Genomic DNA, 18,381 nt, shown 5'->3' with positions numbered 1-18,381 from the left:
TATAGGTGGTAGGGATTCGTAGTAGCATTGTTGTTTTTAGTATTGATTCGTATTGGTGCCAGGTGTCAGTTGCATAATGTTGATGGTTATAGGCATTTGGCTACAATATTTGTGTAATGAAATTGACATCGGATACCTTGTTTAACAAATGACTGTTTACTGTATACAAGGAAATCTTGATGTGTTTGCATTAGGTGAAATAAGATTTGAAGAGCTGGCAATGGAACAAAAATGGTATATTTTTGGATGCAACTGTTTCAATCTCAAAGTGACAGATAATATGTTGAAGCACGTTGTTGTGAACGTGGATCAAAGACCAACAAGGAACTTTTCAGATGTGGGTGAGGGAGTAGTTATGAGCCTAATATTGGGTAATGGCGGATGGTGTTTGGCGGTTCAATTAGATTTGGATTGCCATCGCACACTCACTGTAGGCCACTCACTGTAGGCCACTCACTGTAGGCCACTCACTGTAGGCCACTCACTGTAGGCCACTCACTCAAATGCACACACGTGCACACCCACTCGCTCATCCGAACAAACACACACACACACACCCACACGCGCACCACACACACACACACACGCACGCACGCACGCACACACACACACACACACACACACACACACACACACACACACACACACACACACACACACACACACACACACACACACACACACACACACACACACACACACACACACACACACACACACACACACACACACACACACGTCATGTTTTTGGGGAGTCATCCCATTAAGATGAACCAAATGAGCGTGTAGTGGGGTAATATTTTATACATACACATATTATATACACTTCACCTGCAACCCATAATAAGACTATGCAGTTAATGAAGTCCATTAAATTCATTATCTGACTCCATAAAAATGATTTAGCAATATGCAAGAGACTACAGCTGAGCTGCAGTAATAGAAAAGGACAAGCAAGAACTAAGAATTGTCTATATCAAAAGCAAATAATTAATTAACATTGTAAAATGAACAGATTCACATACATTCCAGTCATTTAGCAGATCTACTTATGCAGAGCAAATAGGGTGAAGTGCCCAAGGGCACATCGATAGATGTTTCACCTAGTCGGAATGGGAATTCAAACCAGCAACCTTTCGGTTACTGGCCCAACACTCTTAACTGCTAGGCTACCTGCCTCCCTGTACAATACAACAGCTTAAATTACAAAGCATTACAAGGCATTATTCTAGGCCTGATCAGAGAGGAAGAGAGAGGTCATAGCCTGAAGAGAGGTCATGCTCCAAGAGTTCCTAAGGAGGAGAGCGAGAAAGAAAGAGACACAGTATATGTGACCGACCGGCTCGATCCGGTCTTATGTAGCAACATGTGTTTCTTACATTGGATAAAAGTATACTCAGAGCTAGAAAAGTGTATGTCATACACTACAGTTCAGGAACAAGGGGAAAGTAATTCTGCTTTGAAAGTTGATAAACTTGTAACCCCACTTTTGTAAAAATGGCCCTTGAATGTTTTGGTACACCAACTGGGAGAGCTCTTCTTTGTTTACACCCATTCAGACCCTCTAAAGCCTGAGCCCCACCCATCTCTTTAAGGATTCACATGTGAGGCCATGTGCTAAACAGAGTACGGTAGTGTAGTAAACAACCAAATATTTCAATGCTAAAAGGGGTGAAAGTAGTAGGCCCAGCCACATCTAGCTAAGTGGATGGGTCACTATTGTCTAGACATGTACACATGTTCATGAAATACAATAGATTGTAATCACCCACAGACACACCCGGCTAACATGATGGGTCAGGTAATCATCTGGTATTTTCGACATGTAGTTAGCTAAACAATGAACCTAATGGTGCTTTTAGGACAACTGGGATCTTGGAAAAATATTAGATCAAATCATGACGTCAGTGATCTTCAGGTCGGAAAGTCGGGTCTCTAGAAAGAGGTCTGACTTCCCGAGTTGGAATTCCGAGTTGGAGGACCGTTCAAAACTATTTTTCCCCGGCGGAGCTCGTTTTCTTGAACGCACTGAAGTCTGAGATTTCTGAGTTCCCAGTTCTAAGTTCAGTTGTTTTGAATGCGGCAATAGTCCCAACTCATACTACTAACAATTCAAAATGATTGTCATAGCTAGCCACCATGCATGTTAGCTAGCGAGCCAGCGAACTAATGTTAGCTAGCTAGCTAACAGTATGCTTTCATTTGCAATGAAAATAACTTTCTGACATAATTAGAAACTTATAATAACTGAAAATGAAGTTAGCTAGACTTTCTTACCCGTATACATGGATGAACGCTTCTCTCTCTCTGTCACAAATGCCATGGTTGCCCTTAGTTTGAAGATGTAATCCGGAGACAGGTGTTTTATACAACAGCCTTCGGTGTGTTCTCTTTTCTCGACTCCCTCATGCCACGATCATCCTCCAGAAGTGACGAACAGTAGCAACACTTTTGCAGTTCTTCATGATATCTTAAAAAAAAACAGGGATAGAAAGGATTATCCACACATACTGAGCAGCTCATGTTATAGACAGAAGCATGCAACATGGCATGACAATCCAAACTCATCTCTCGGCATGTCCAGCCCATCCATTATCTCAGCTAATAATGGCTTGCGGGAAGCTTCCTGTCTTTTTCTGTGGCTAAACCAACTACGCTCTTAATTTAACAATTTCATTTGTGTTTACAGATGGCATACAAATTGGAATTAAGGTTCTAAAAAACACATTTTGAAAAACAATAATTACGTTCAAATGCCTTTCCTGTGAAGTAGTGACGTGCAATATATGCCTAATTTCCTGAAAAGGCTCACATATCTCACCACCACAGGTGAGGTGACATACTTCACTTTTGTGTGTGCTATGCTAGTCAAATAGAATCAAAGGAATTGGGAATAAAAATCTCCCCAAACCCTGTTTTTAACTTTTATCCACGTAAAAAAAAAAAAAATTGTGCATGCAAATATGAGGAACACAAAGTGATTTGTATCTTTTGTTGTCAGCCAAGCTTGTCAGAAATGTTAATAGTATTTGCTTGTTGACTTCCTCAGTGAAACTCATTTTAACGCTCACTGCATGAGAAGCGACTTGTGCAATCTCATTGAAGGAGAGGATGTTTCTGTTGCTGCCTTCTCGAGACTGGTGTGTGACATGGAGGACAGCACAGCAACTGTAAAGCTTTAAATGGATCCACTAACCTCATTAAAGAGGCTTATTTCCCCCACTGACACATGCGCCGCTCGCGTGTTAAGATGATAATGAATTTAAAGAACACTTATGACTAATATGTCAGGCTTTTACCCTTTAAAAGGCGGCGGACTCACTGGAGCCACAGCTCCGATCTGTCCCGGGCATCCTTCTCGGCCCTACTTTATTCCAAATGCAATGGGTCTGAGCGAAATGGATAATGGGATGTCCAATCAAGGAAATCTGATTTCTATTGACCACAGGCCCAGTAAGTGAGTCGTAGAGGGGTCTTAACAAATTGGATTTGGTCAATGGATGGTGAAAAATACAGGATGCTGTCCATACGTGTGAGTGTGTCTATTCTCTACCTCATGTATTCTCTACCTCATGTATTCTCTACCTCACACATCATCAGGATTCTCGCTAACATTGTGTCACATCGCACTTGGGTACATCCTGCAACATATTCAGTTGTGATAATTATACTATGTTATTCTCATCTTGATGCAGACAAATACCTGATTAAATTGAAAAAACATTGCGGTATGGTCCACTTGTACATCAATTTAGGGTTTCATCAGGGGTTTGCTGTTTTTGTGACCTCAACTCCCTTGCCAAGTTGCATCGTCAAGGTTAAAATAATATTAAAGTGAAATACCTTCGACCTATAGACCATTTAACGTTCATTCATATTTTCCTTTCAAAATGACAAAAATATTTGAAACAATCAGATATTGACCTAGTACTTTTTAAATGGTTTGTATGTTACCGTGTGGACGTGCTATAACACAGAGGAATAGGCTCTTGGATCAGGCTAAGGTACTGTGGCTACGTAGTAACAGGATTTCCTAGTTGTCAGAAAGGTCTTCGGAGGTGTTGTCATCCTTGAAGAGGACTTGTCAAGTTCATTAGAGAGCTCTTTTAACCGGATTAATGTTAATGGCCATCGGCTTTACAGGTGATTAGTTCAGTCGGCCCACCAGAACAGTGCGGAGAACTGCGCATCGTTCCTGCTGAGTAAGCAAAGAGTGCCCAAGCCACTTTAGAACCCGGGAAAACCCCCTGAGGCGTGATTGAACCAGGACAGAGAACCGGGGGAACCCACTCAATGATTAATGGTCTAACCCGGCGCATCTGGAACAAAGGTTAAATGTCTTCGATACGTGGGGTAGTCCCTCTCTCCCTTAACTCAAACTGCAAAGACACAACCAGGGAATAAGGAGGAGACTCGATCCTGATCAGAAAACAAATACCATAGAAACAGAAGCTTCCAATACAGCGAGACAAAGGTGTTTGATGATTAGTCAGATATTCAATCGTTTTTTTGTTCTTGCATGGAGTGGCTTGCAAGTGTATTGAGGCAATCGGTAATGAAATTCGTCACTAAATATTTGACGGTGGTAGCTTAGTTGTCTTATACCCAAGGGAAAACAAAGCCTACCTGAGTATTGTTTGAGTTGGACGTCGTGTAGATAACAAGGTTTTGACTCCAAAATGCTGAGAGAGAGGGTTAACTAAATTCCACCTGCTGACGTTGGGCTTTTAGGTGGCACCCTCTGGAGAAAAAAGCCACACAACACATACTTCTATAGCCCTGGAAATCTCACTAAGTCGTGCGTTTATGTAATGTTTTTCTATTTCATATATACAACGATACAGTTATTCCTATTTCAAAAGCAAAATGTTTCCCCCATTTCTTATTGAAGGGAAAAGAGCAGTATTATTTGTGTAGTATAAATGTCTAAGGAGATTACATGGGAGGAAATGGGAGGAGGGAGGCTGTCATGAGGGTGGTGGTGGCAGGCCCTTCCGCAGGCGGACAAAGAGAGAGAGGTAACTGTACAAAGCTGCCATACCCATTTCCACCAGGCATAGCCTTCCGCGAACTGCCGGATGCTAACATAGCCACCACAACATTGCGCTGTGACTCTGTGTAGGTGGAACTAGAATTGATTTATGTAGATGCAACAATAATGCTCGCTGAGGGATAAACCTCAGATCCGCAAAGATAAAGTTTGTTGGAGGGAGCATTCCATAAAACCAGTAGGTAAGAATGAAAGATGTGTGTTTATAGTTGTGTAGTGGGGGAATTGGTAGACATAGGTATGAGCCCTATACTCAGTTATAGCATTGTCTTAGAATTGTCCAGACAGTTTTCTTAAGTTTCATTTTTTAGTCCATGAATAGAGGTTGGCCTGTGTCTGCTCCTCTCCTTATAGACAGCAATTTGCTCCTAAAACAAAAGCTATGAATATTTTAATAGTACTGTATTGTTCATGCTGACACTGAATTGCGTATGACATACGTACAGCTAACAAATGCTTAGGGTTAACCTTTTTCTTACTCCTTTGAAGTTTTCCTCTTATGGTGTTCTTGGTGAATTGTGTCTAAGGTTAAAGCCAGCAAGGGGACATTGTGGCGACAGAAGAATTCCTGAAAAGGGCTTTCACCGAAAGCACTAATTAGTGAACATAAAGTTTTTTCAAGCTTCCTGGAGAAAGGCTGAAGACTTATTTGCTCCTTTTACACCGCTTCTCCATGGCAACGGGGTTCCAACAATCCAATGACAGATTAGGAGGTGTTTGTAGCAAGAACAGAGTTTCCCCTTGTCTCTCCATTTAATCATATAGAGGGTAGTACCTTAAACAGGGGGCTGTTCAAAAGCGCCGTTTGATTATGTACTACAGGAAACCTACCCGTGTGCTTTTTTGTAGGGTTTAAAGTCCTAAAGAATCTTGTTCTGTTTTGAATCTATGTCCCTGCTTTGAAGAATTGTTTAATTGAATCCCAAATGATCATGGTCATTGGACTCGTACATTTACTTTGTAAAAAACGTAATATCGCCTCTGCACAAAGCGACAACTCGGTCTATAGTTAATATTAGATAATAGATCATAATCGAAACAACATCCGATATCACATAGGACCTTTGGGAGAACATTTGTTTTGATCAACGATTCAACATACATCTACTTCAATAAACATTGAGATTAGATTCAGACACCATTTTCTGGCTCAGTTTAACCTCGGTAGAAAACCACACCAAGCCTCCACATGGCAGACTCTTTTATTTCATTGTACTTTCCTCTCTCTCTGCAGCCTTATCGACCCCACATCAGCTTCTGTAAGGAACAACAGGGAAAGCCCAAGAGATATCCTGGCCTGTTGTTATTTATATATCTATTTCTGGGTTTATTTATGACTCCCTCTTCTTGCTCTGCCACAGTTGCAGGCTGTCTTTCCATCCAAATGTGAGCGCTATACAAACACAAGTCTGTGTCTGAAAACAAAACATACTCTTTGTCGAAATCCATGTTTTTGCATTAAGCCTAAGTTTCTTTCACAATTGTTCGTTTTTTTTTTCTCTCTCAAGAAAACATCTTATTTACATTCGGATAATGAGGATAATTCAGCAGTGGTTATTAAAGCAGTCTCCTTTTGAACTCTCCCTTTGTATTGGCATGAGCCTATATCACATGGTAATATTTAAGAGTGAGTCAGGGCTGGCTTGAGTCAGGGCTGTGGATCACCTGCAGTTGCAGGTTGGAGCTGGCTGTGTGGTCTGTTAGTTGTCTCGAGGTTGGAGGAGGATGGTGGGCGCTGCAGTAGCAGCATACCTGCAGGCACCAGCTGTTCCAAGCAAGCCGTCTTCTCTCCGGTGTGTCCCAAATGTCACCCTATTCCCTATAGAGTGCACTACATTTGACTAAAGTGCTCTAGTAGTGCACTACAGTATATAGGGAATAGGGTGCTATTTTGAATGCAAGCTGCCTCTCTCTACACCTGCGTGACAACTCCTCTGCCCCACCATGGCAGCTGTGCGCGTTCCCCTTCCACCCCCACCCCCCCAATACCCCTGTCTGTCAATGCGGTCTCAGTCGTGGTGTCAGACATGGCATCGGGGTGCCCAGACTGCCAACATCGTGCCAGCCAGTGCCAGCTCACACTATGCCCTCCAGCTTTGTCACCTCGGCTCCTCTTTGACAATGTCACAGCGTGGCACCGTGGGGGTCACCCTCCGCTATTCTGGTCCCATGCCAGGAGAAGATGCTTTTCATGGCATTTGGAGAGTGTCAGTAGTGTCTCCTGTAGTAATGTCAGAGCAGCAGCTGCCATCTCCCTTTGGAGGAAGTTCCAGTAGCTTTCCCATTGAGCCTTTTCTATGGGAGCCATTTTCTGTTTGGGTCCTGCTGTAGTTCATGAGTTTTATAACAGTTTATGAGTTATTATTAATGCTTATGGTCAGTGTTTATAATATGTTATAAGTCATTATAAAGGATGTTAGAGAGCATTATACCTACTAGGTTTCCATCCAACCTTTTTATGCAATTGAATTACATCGGATAAAATATGTCATGACAGGCCTGATGGAAACAGAACATTTTTTAGTAAACTTTCCAAATGTTGACAAAACTAAATATGCTAGACAAGCACAACACATATTTTCTGTTGGTAAAATTAATTATGCAAGTGTAACAGCCCCGAACCAGGGACCCTCTGCACACATCGACAACTGACACCCACGAAACATAGTTACCCATCGCACCACAAAAACCACGGCCCTTGCGGAGCAAGGGGAACAACTACCTTAAGGTCTCAGAGCGAGTGACGTCACCGATTGAAACGCTGTTAGGTCACACCACCGCTAACTAGCTAGCCATTTCACATCGGTTACACGAGAAAATGTCTGTGGAATTTTTTTATGCGCAAATATTGATATAATAACCATCATACTGAAGTAAACTTGGAGACACACGATGGCATTGTGTGGTCCTCCCACTACGACTCATCGAGAAAGCATGCAGTTTATTAGGCAACAGATTAAATAAATGATGATGAACTTCACAGGATGGTAAAAGTGTAAGGTGATGAGCTTGATGCTCCTTTCCAATAAATATCGGAGGTCTTAGTCTGGTGACGTGATTCTCAAACAGGAAGCAATGAAAATAACCTCCTTTCTATGCTGCTTATGAATACATGTAGTGTCCATAGTAATCCATTTCAAAGTTACCTTGCATTAGGGCCTGGCTATTACAGTAGTAGCATCTGGGTCATGCTGTCTGTCTGTCTGTCAGTCTGTCTGTCCTGTGGGCTGGACCAACTGAAGATGATTAGGGGGGTATTGAGCAGTTTAAGGATGAGCCGAGGATGAGATGATTGTCTCCAGTGTGCGGCCTGGGTGATAATACCGCAGCTCATGTCCTTCTTAGCTGCACCCCCCCCAAATTCATGAGGGAGAGCTGAGTCAGGAGGCTAGGTCTTAACCCCCCTCGCCCAGCCCCCCTCACAGCCACATCTCCCCATGTTCATCCCTTATAGCCCTAGGCACAGATTATGACCTTGACCTGGCCACTCGTGTGGGCAGGGGGAGGGGCTGTCCCTCTTTAGCTAACCACAATGGACAGAGCAGGAAAAGTGTGCTAATTACCAGTGCTAACGATGCCCTTGCTTGTCACGGCTTAGCGCCGCTACTTTACCACGGGATAATAACCCCGTAGCCTCAGTGAGAAGTTCAGTGTGACATTATCACGATCACTTTGAGTGATAGGGAGCAGGTGGGGCTTTAGTTGTTAGCGGTTACGGGATCTCAATTTTGGATGAGTGCGGACCTGAGTTGCATGGCTAATCTGAGTTGGCCAGCAGTCTGACTATGAACCTTATGAAAGTAGACCTCTGAATTGAGTGTAATAAAGACATCAAAACATAAAATGTTATATTCTTTACAACTTGTAACTATTTTGATTTAGGTCTAGGGCTTAGTCGGACGAGTGTCACCGAAAGTGTGACGTCCCGACACAACAAAAGCATCCTCGCTTGCTTAGCAACCAGACAGGATGTTATATCTGCGTTTGGTTTTGTTTTGAGTTTGACTCTGTGACTCCCGTTAACTGAGAAGCGACTGGTAACCCAACGTGGTCAGAATCAGACAAAATAAATTCCCCCGCATCTGTTCTGTACAATTTGGATAACAGCTCGGAGCACGACAGGCTGGCATTGCCGAGCCGGAGCCTATAATCATTGTGCTGTAAAAAGGCAGAATCCAGCCGCTGCAAACCATGTGGCCTCCTCGGAGTGCTGACCAATCAGAACCATCCCCAGCCACTCTGCCTCGTTACCATGACACCCTCCACTGTCTCTTCCTGGTTAGCAATAATGTTCCATGGCTCCTGTTTTCATGTTAGACAAAGTTATAATGTAACTAGAATCTTCACTGAACTTGATTTGGACATATTCATTTGGACTTGATGCTCCAGATGTAAGGAAACAGGGGAACACGATTTAATTGAATGAGATGTATCTGTATGTTTTGTATTTTCTACAATAGAGTAGACAATTGAGGACGTCACTCTTGAACAACCAATTCAACATTTAGTGAACCAAAATGTTTGCCCATCGTCATATAGCGACAGAGAAATGTGTCTGGGATATTCCCTCAAATGCTAAGCGCCTATTTTCCACCATTATGCTTTTTTAATGCGATCAGAGCGCTAATCAGATTGAGTGGAAGTACCTCCATGACACTTATGTCCATGTCTGCTGCTGCTGGGTTAGAGGGAGCTGGTGGGGAATTTGGCAGCCCCAACCACTAAAACCCTCCTCTGGTTTGGTCTCGACAAGAGGCTAGGGCAGTGATGTCACTGTGGGAGAGAGAGGGCGTTTAGTTTCCTTTCAAATACTTTCAGCAAAATTCAGTTCAAAATTAGCAAACGGGCACATTCACCGAAATGTTTCTAAATGTGCATCGTCCCTGTAACCTAATAAGTTTCACTGAGTTCTGGAGTGCCCGATCGGCAGGTTTTGCACTTTTGGGACTGTGTTATTGGTTCCATTGCACCAGGCAAGCTCAGTCGAATGCAGCGAAAGTATTTGAAGTAAACAAAATACTATTTGAACTGTCTGGCCTTTAGTGAATCAGACTGACTGAGGCTCAGTATTCCAGTTGGCCTTCTGCAGTTTACTTTACTTGAATGTTTTAAACAATGAGGTACATACATAAATAAAATCACTGTAGTGTATCTAGACAGAGACTACAAACTGGTCTCTTCTCCCGTGTGAATTTGGGGGAACACTAATCTAACTTTAAGCTCTTAAGCGACTTAGTTGAGTTCTGAATGTGTTGAATAAAGTATCTTACTGTGAAGTTCAAGATGAGTAGGGATGAGACCAAAAAGTGCTTGGTGCTTAGGAGTCTGTCGTTGGGGTGTCATACATACAGTGCATTCGGAAAGTATTCAGACCCCTTGACTTTATCCACATTTTGTTACGTTACAGCCTTATTCTAAAATGTATGAAATATTTTTCCCCCTCATCAATCTCCACACAATACACCATAATGACAAAGCAAAAACATGGTTTTTAGAAATTTTGCCAAAAATCTAAAAACATTTAAACTGAAATATCAGAATGACATATTTATTCAGACCCTTTACTCAGACCTTTTAGATGTTTGATCGGGTTCAAGTCTGGGCTCTGGCTGGGCCACTCAAAGACTTTTCCCAAAGCCACTACTGCGCTGTCTTGGCTGTGTGCTTAGGGTTGTTGTCCTGTTAGAAGGTTAACCTTCACCCCAGTCTGAGGTCCTGAGCGCTCTGGAGCAGGTTTTCATCAAGGATCTCTCTGTACTTTGCGCCGTTCATCTTTCCCTCGATCCTGACTGGTCTCCCAGTTTTTTAAAATCCATTTTAGAAATAAGCTGTAATGTAACAAAATGTGGAAAAAGTCAAGGGGTCTGAATACTTTCCGAATGCATTGTACCTCAAAGGCAAGGGAAGAATAGACACACAGGTTGATTAGCCACTCATGAAGTATGTTTCAATTCCAATTGCTACAGTATACAGAAATACAGTGGGTAGATGAGAGGTTCTTGGTCAGTACAGGTGTGTGTGTGTGTGTGTGTGTGTGTGTGTGTGTGTGTGTGTGTGTGTGTGTGTGTGTGTGTGTGTGTGTGTGTGTGTGTGTGTGAGTGCGTGCGTGCGTGCGTGCGTGTGCGTGCGTGCGTGCGTGCGTGCGTGCGTGCGTGCAGCTGTATGTGGTGATGGGTGGATTTGTGTGTGTGGATATAGACTTGTGTTTGTGTGGTCTTTCGTATGCTGTAGATCAGACTCTCCATTTCCTGCATTACGTTTTGTTCTAATTGTGTAGTAGATTTTCCTTCCAAGGATGAAGTGTGTTGTGAGTGACGAGGTAGAATGGAGCTGTTTTGAGTTGTTATGTGACATATTTCATGAACTGTAGCTGTAGCTATGTGCTGTTGTGTTGTGCCATGTTATGGTACATTGTGTCTTTCCCCTGTTGGAGTTTGTTTTGTTTTGTTTTGTTTGTGCTTTTTGCTATGTTGTGTTACTATGTGTGTGTGCGCCTTGTTGTGTTTTAATGTGTCATGTAAAGCTATATGTGTTGCTAACCCCCTGACTCTGTCTGTGTTTCAGTCGTGACAGTGACCTCTCTACGATCATCTCCAACCTCCACCATACCAGACAGCACGGCATGCCCGAGAGCCAGCCCGCCACCGACCTCAGCACCAACACAGGACACACAGGTAGGATACATGTGTGTTTGTCTATTTTTCCCTCTCCGTATTCCTTATATTTGTAATGAGGTTACGTATTCTTCTATTAGCAAGAGTAATTAATCACTATTATACATTAGTCCCTTAATTGTCTGTAATTTGTTTGATTGGGGAACTTACTATAAGCTTATTACTGATTCCTGAAGGTGGCTCTCAAGTCAATTACTAAATGTAATTTTTGTTGCCTTTTCTATTGCACTCCAGGTTTTTCCTTAACCCCCTGTTTTAAATAACCACTAAATAAATAGCTTTGTTTGCCATTAATCCAGTTTCATGGGCATAAAGGAACCATGGTGTGTGTTAAGCTAAGAGCCTTCTAACAGCTTACAGCCCCACTGTTAAACACCCCTAACACCAGACAATGTTTCATTAGTTTTAGTAGTTCTGAATCAGATTGTTTGAGTTTGAGATTAGGCTGTTTTAGTCCGGAGTTAGACTGAATGTTGGACTATGTATGCTTTCAGATAGATACTTGTATAATATGTATTATATAGAGTGACTTGGTATTTAGATACTCAAGCTGTTGGGTGTTGTATTGTGTCTATTCATTTTTTTCATTTTTTTTTGTCCTTACATATCATGCTTTTTGCATATGTGTGTTTAGGGTGTGTGTGTGTGTTTTCTATTCAGTAGACATACACTACCAATCATAGGGATTAGCCATGTCGGAAGTGTTTTAGTAGTCAGAGGTGTCTGGAAGTGCCTTGTTGTACTGCAAGGACATATTGTCCTTTTAAACTGGCAATTATATATTTTTGTAACCCAAACTATGTCGCAAATGTTGGTTAGGTGGGGACCTGCTGGTTTGCGGGTTAATAATAGGCTTAGATCAGCTGAGTTTCGGTTTATACAGTTTGTCACAAGAAAGATCACAAGGCTGGAGGTGAGTCACGGATTACAGAAGAAGTTTCGAAACGTTGTTACATTTGTAAAGGATGGCAGGTAACTTATTGATTAAGAGCGTTGGGCCAGTAACCGAGACGTTGCTGGGTTGAATCTCTGAGCCGGCAAGGTGAAACATCTGCTGTTCTGCTCTTGAGCAAAAGGCAGTTAACCTCCAATAACAACTGCTCCCTGGGCGCCTTGGACGTCGACTAAGGCAGCCCCCCGCACCTCTCTGATTCAGAGGTGTCGGGTTAAATGCGGAAGACACATTTTGGTTAAATGCATTAATTTGTGCAACTGACTAGGTATCCCCTTTACCTTAGTGTCAAATGTCCTTTATAAAGGTCGTCTTAAAAGGGAAGATCAGGATTCTACAACTTGAGGTTAGATGGTTCCTCACTCTGAAAGTAGTCTATGGGTCAGGAGAAACTGTAACTGGTTTCCTTTAAAACAGCCAATACAAACTTATCAAGAGTTACCAACAAAGTTGACCAACCCTCAGATTTAACCCATAAAGTACCCTTACCATGGTCAAGTAGTACAGTATTCAGAGAGCAGATCCTTATCCCCTGTGGACGGTCTGTTCCTCTTCATCCCATTAGTCAGAGGGTCATACATGTAGCATAATCATCCCACAAATCCAACACCTCGTCCTCTACACTGTCTCTCTGAGCTCATCCCTCTAGTAGCTTAATTGCCCATACAGTTTGCTAATACAAAGGGATGAGGGGTGGAGGTGTGGAGGGACGAGGGCATGGAGGGGTGTCTGCCTATCCTTCCTCATTTGCGTGGGACACGGGGGTGTTATAGTCCCAGACACCCAGTGTTTTTAGACCCCAGTTTGGGACGAATTTCCCAAAAAGACCTGTCTAATCGGCTGCTAAGCTTAATGGGGAAATCAGCTCGTGAATGGTAATCTTAATGGAGAAAGACACAAAAGGATGGGTAGTGGGGATATGAGGGGGGAGGGAGGGAGATTTGAGTGCGGTGTGGCCTGCGCCGGAGGGGGCCTGGGCCTAAAATCTGTCAGTTTGAGCATTACAGGGAGATTTAACAGGGTGGCTAAGCGGCTCGATCTGTGTCTGTAAACAAGTCCAATCCCATCAGCCACTGGCTCACATTCTGTCTGCCGGTGAAATTAGAGAGAGACACACTCACATACACAGTAGTGCATGTTCATACACACACACACACACACACATGGAGATGTGTGCTCACACACACACACACACACACACACACACACACACACACACACACACACACACACACACACACACACACACACACACACACACACACACGTGGGGATGTGTGCTCATACACACACACACACACACACACACACACACACACACACACACACACACACACACACATGGGGATGTGTGCTCATACACACACACGAACACACACACACACATACTTCCACAAACAAGTACACACACAAACACATAAACACACACGCACACAAAGGCAAACACTGGGACACATGGAGGTAATAGGACAGAGAATGAACACACCTTATTGGTTTGATCAGTTTTGGTGAGTGTAGATGAATATGGTGAGTTTTGAAAAGTTTTAATACTTGACAGAAACTTTTGAATCGTTTTTTGACCATTCTTGTCATGATGGTATAAACCGTTTCAAATGTTATACAGTGCATTCGAAAAGTATACAGACCCTTTGACTTTTTGCACATTATGTTACGTTACAGCCTTCTTCAAAAATGTATTACATTAAATATTTTCCTCACCAGTCTACACACAATACCCATAATGACAGAGTGAAAACTGGTGTCAGACATTTTTGCAAATCTATAAAAAAAAATAAAAAAACATAAATAACTTATATACATAAGTACTCAGACTCTTTGTTTTAAGTCTCAAAATTGAGCTCAGGTGCATCCTCTTTCCATTGATCATCCTTGAGATGTTTCGACAACTTGATTGGAGTCCACCTGTGGTAAATTCAATTGATTGGACATGATTTGGAAAGGCACACACCTGTCTATATAAGATCCCACAGTTGACAGTGCATGTCAGAGCAAAAACCAAGCCATGAGGTCGAAGGAATTGTCCGTAGAGCTCCGAGACAGGATTGTGTAGTGACCAAGAACCTGATGGTCACTCTGACAGAGCTCCAGACATCCTCTGTGGAGATGGGAGAACCTTCCAGAAGGACAAACATCTCTGCAGCACTCCACCAATCAGGCCTTTATGGTAGAGTGGCTAGATGGAAGCCACTCCTCAGTAAAAGGCACATGACAGCCCGCTTGGAGTTTGCCAAATGGCACCTAAAAGACTCTCAGACCATGAGAAACAAGATTCTCTGGTCGGAATGCCAAGAGTCACGTCTGGAGGAAACATGGCACCATCTCTAAGGTGAAGCATGGTGGTGGCAGCATCATACTGTGGGGATGTTTTCAGTGGCAGGGACTGGGAGACTAGTCAGGATCGAGGGAAAGATGAACAGAGCAAAGTACAGAGAGATCCTTAATGAAAACCTGCTCCAGAGCACTAAAGACCTCTGACTGGGGAGAAGGTTTACCTTCCAACAGGACAATGACCAGGACAATTCTCAGAATGTCCTTGAGTGGGCCAGCCAGAGCTCGGAATTGAACCCGATCTAACTTCTGTGGAGAGACCTGAAAATAGCTGTGTAGCAACACTCCCCATCCAAACTGACAGATCTTGAGGGGATCTGCAGAGAAGAATGGGAGAAAAGAGGGACAGAGAGAAGTAAAGCGGGACAGAGACAGAGAGAAGTAAAGAGGGACAGAGACAGAGAGAAGTAAAGAGACAGAGAGAAGTAAAGAGGGAGAGAGACAGAGAGAAGTAAAGAGGGACAGAGAGAAGTAAAGAGGGACAGAGACAGAGAGAAGTAAAGAGGGAGAGAGACAGAGAGAAGTAGAGGGACAGAGACAGAGAGAAGTAAAGAGGTAGAGAGAAGTAAAGAGGGAGAGAGACAGAGAGAAGTAAAGAGGGACAGAGACAGAGAGAAGTAAAGAGGGACAGAGAGAAGTAAAGAGGGACAGAGAGAAGTAAAGAGGGACAGAGAGAAGTAAAGAGGGACAGAGAGAAGTAAAGAGGGAGAGAGACAGAGAAAGGTAGAGGGAGAGATAGAAGTAAAGAGGGACAGAGAGAAGTAAAGAGGGACAGAGAGAAGTAAAGAGGGACAGAGACAGAGAAGTAAAAGAGGGAGAGACAGAGAGAAAGTAGAGGGACAGAGACAGAGAGAAGTAAAGAGGAGAGAGACAGAGAGAGACAGAGAGAAGTAAAGAGGGACAGAGACAGAGAGAAGTAAAGAGGGACAGAGAGAAGTAAAGAGGAGAGAAAGTAAAGAGGGAGGGACAGAGAGAAGTAAAGAGGACAGAGACAGAGAGAAGTAAAGAGGGACAGAGAGAAGAAGTAAAGAGGGACAGAGAGAAGTAAAGAGGGACAGAGAGAAGTAAAGAGGGACAGAGACAGAGAGAAGTAAAGAGGAGAGAGGGACAGAGACAGAGAGAAGTAGAAGAGATAAAGAGAGGACAGAGAGAAGTAAAGAGGGACAGAGAGAAGGAGGACAGAGACAGAGAGAAGTAAAGAGGGACAGAGAGAGAAGTAAAGAGGGACAGAGAAGTAAAGAGGAGAGACAGAGAAGTAGAGGACAGAGACAGAAGTAAAGAGGGAGAGAGAGATAAAGTAAAGAGGGACAGAGACAGAGAGTAAAGAGGGACAGAGAGAAGTAAAGAGGGACAGAGACAGAGAGAAGTAAAGAGGACAGAGAGAAGTAAGAGGAGAGAGAAGTAAAGAGGGACAGAGAGAAGTAAAGAGGGACAGAGAGAAGTAAAGAGGGACCGAGCGAAGTAAAGAGGGAGAGATAAGTAAAGAGGGACAGAGAGAAGTAAAGAGGGACAGAGAGAAGTAAAGAGGGACAGAGAGAAGTAAAGAGGGAGAGGGAGACAGAGAGAAGTAAAGAGGGACAGAGAGAAGTAAAGAGGGACAGAGAGAAGTAAAGAGGGACAGAGAGAAGTAAAGAGGGAGAGGGAGACAGAGAGAAGTAAAGAGGGAGAGAGACAGAGAGAAGTAAAGAGGGACAGAGAGAAGTAAAGAGGGAGAGAGACAGAGAGAAGTAAAGAGGGTCAGAGACAGAGAGAAGTAAAGAGGGACAGAGACAGAGAAGTAAAGAGGGACAGAGAGAAGTAAAGAGGGACAGAGACAGAGAAGTAAAGAGGGACAGAGAGAAGTAAAGAGGGAGAGGGAGACAGAGAGAAGTAAAGAGGGGCAGAGACAGAGAAGTAAAGAGGGACAGAGAGAAGTAAAGAGGGACAGAGAGAAGTAAAGAGGGACAGAGACAGAGAGAAGTAAAGAGGGAGAGGGAGACAGAGAGAAGTAAAGAGGGACAGAGAGACGTAAAGAGGGAGAGAGAAACAGCGAGAAGTAAAGAAGGAGAGAGAGACAGAGAGAAGTAAAGAAGGAGAGAGACAGAGGCAGAGAGAAGGGGATAGGTTGTGTAGCGGAAGAAAAGTTTGGAGAGGGAGAAAGACAGAGGGAGAAAGAGACAGAGAGAGCGATGAATGAGTGTGGTTGCCGGTATCAAGAGAGGGCAGACAGCGGGTGTGGCGGCAGTGTGTGAGTGTGTGTGTGTGTGTGTGCCCATGTCTGTGTGCATGAGTCAAAGGAAAGGGAAGCAGGCTGCTGGGCCGTCTCCGAGCCGGAGTGGGCCGTTAATTAAATCTGAGGGACAGACAGGAGGGTTGACTCCCCCCTCCTCCTTCCTCTCCTCCCGTCCTCCCTCCACCGTCCGCCTCCCAGGCCTCTGGCTACTCTGGGGCTGAGAGGGATGGAGGGAGGGAGGGAGGGAGGGAGGGAGGGAGGGAGGGAGGGAGGGGAGGGGAGGGAGGAGGATGGGAGAGAGCAGGGGCGCCGGGCTTAGCGTCTGGCTGCCTGTGGAAACTGTAAACCTTGGCTCTGCGGTCAGACCAGGAAGATTCTAACGGGCGGATAAGGTGTTTTTTTATCACTTTTTTTCTCTTCGTTCAGACTCCCAGACGTAGTTATAGAGGAGATGACGACGTGTGTGTCGGGGAGGGGGGTCAGGGAGGTTTGTGTTTGTGTGTTTTAAAGGCCAAATTTATTTTTAACAGGGTATTATTTGCTTCAAAAGGAGTGTTAGTACCATCTTGGTCCATCGTACTCCTATTAAACCTCACACAACTTCCTGATCGTCCATCATATGTTGATGATGACTAGGACACGATTCATTGGGTTGAGTCTGAGGTACGGTGAGGGCGCAGATGGCTGGTGAGACCAATCTGAGCCCGGAACACTCTTTGGCACACTGGACATGGTACTTTGGTAGATTCTCCTGACCGACGGCTCTGTTATTACTGGTCTTGCTCTGTTCTCTCTTCACCATGGCATTTGTGGTCCTGCTGGTTTCAGGGGTGGTAGCGCCATCCTGGATGAGATTCCGCTTGGTGGGACTATCCTGAGCAAGGCGTTCCCATTTGCTTAGTTCGATGTTAAAGCTCTTGAGGGAGGCCTTCAGGGTGTCTTTAAAGCATTTTTTGGGCCCACCTTGTGCTCGCTTCCCATTCTTCATGTCTCTGAAGTAGATCTGCTTAGGGAGACAGGTAGCAGGCACCCTGGTCACATGGCCCACCCATCTAAGCTGTGCTTCCATAAGCAGTGTGGGAATGCTCGTCATTTCGGCATGGCTGAGGATTTCAGTGTCTGGGATTCTGTCCTGCCACTTGAT

The 18,381-nt window shown here is 43.9% G+C and overlaps 1 protein-coding gene and 1 long non-coding RNA gene across 5 annotated transcripts in view; both read left to right on the top strand.

Moving 5' to 3' along the window:
* Positions 1-18,381, top strand: part of LOC118361078 (sterile alpha motif domain-containing protein 11) — an 88,569-nt gene that overhangs the window by 16,955 nt on the left and 53,233 nt on the right. For all 4 annotated transcript variants that reach the window (XM_052482843.1, XM_052482842.1, XM_035740826.2 and 1 more), the window contains exon 4: positions 11,615-11,724. In XM_052482843.1, the coding sequence (XP_052338803.1) occupies positions 11,615-11,724 (110 nt within the window). The remainder of the gene's footprint in view (positions 1-11,614; positions 11,725-18,381) is intronic.
* LOC127912789 (uncharacterized) lies at positions 13,968-17,447 on the top strand. The gene is made up of 3 exons (XR_008083426.1): positions 13,968-15,572; positions 15,749-15,830; positions 16,725-17,447. It is a non-coding gene; the product is annotated as an uncharacterized LOC127912789 (long non-coding RNA).

The sequence above is a fragment of the Oncorhynchus keta genome, chromosome 28 (assembly GCF_023373465.1).
Source record: "Oncorhynchus keta strain PuntledgeMale-10-30-2019 chromosome 28, Oket_V2, whole genome shotgun sequence".
In the NCBI taxonomy this organism is placed as follows: Eukaryota; Metazoa; Chordata; class Actinopteri; order Salmoniformes; family Salmonidae; genus Oncorhynchus; species Oncorhynchus keta.
Note: the sequence above shows the minus strand (reverse complement) of the source record. Positions and strands in the feature narration are given on the sequence as shown.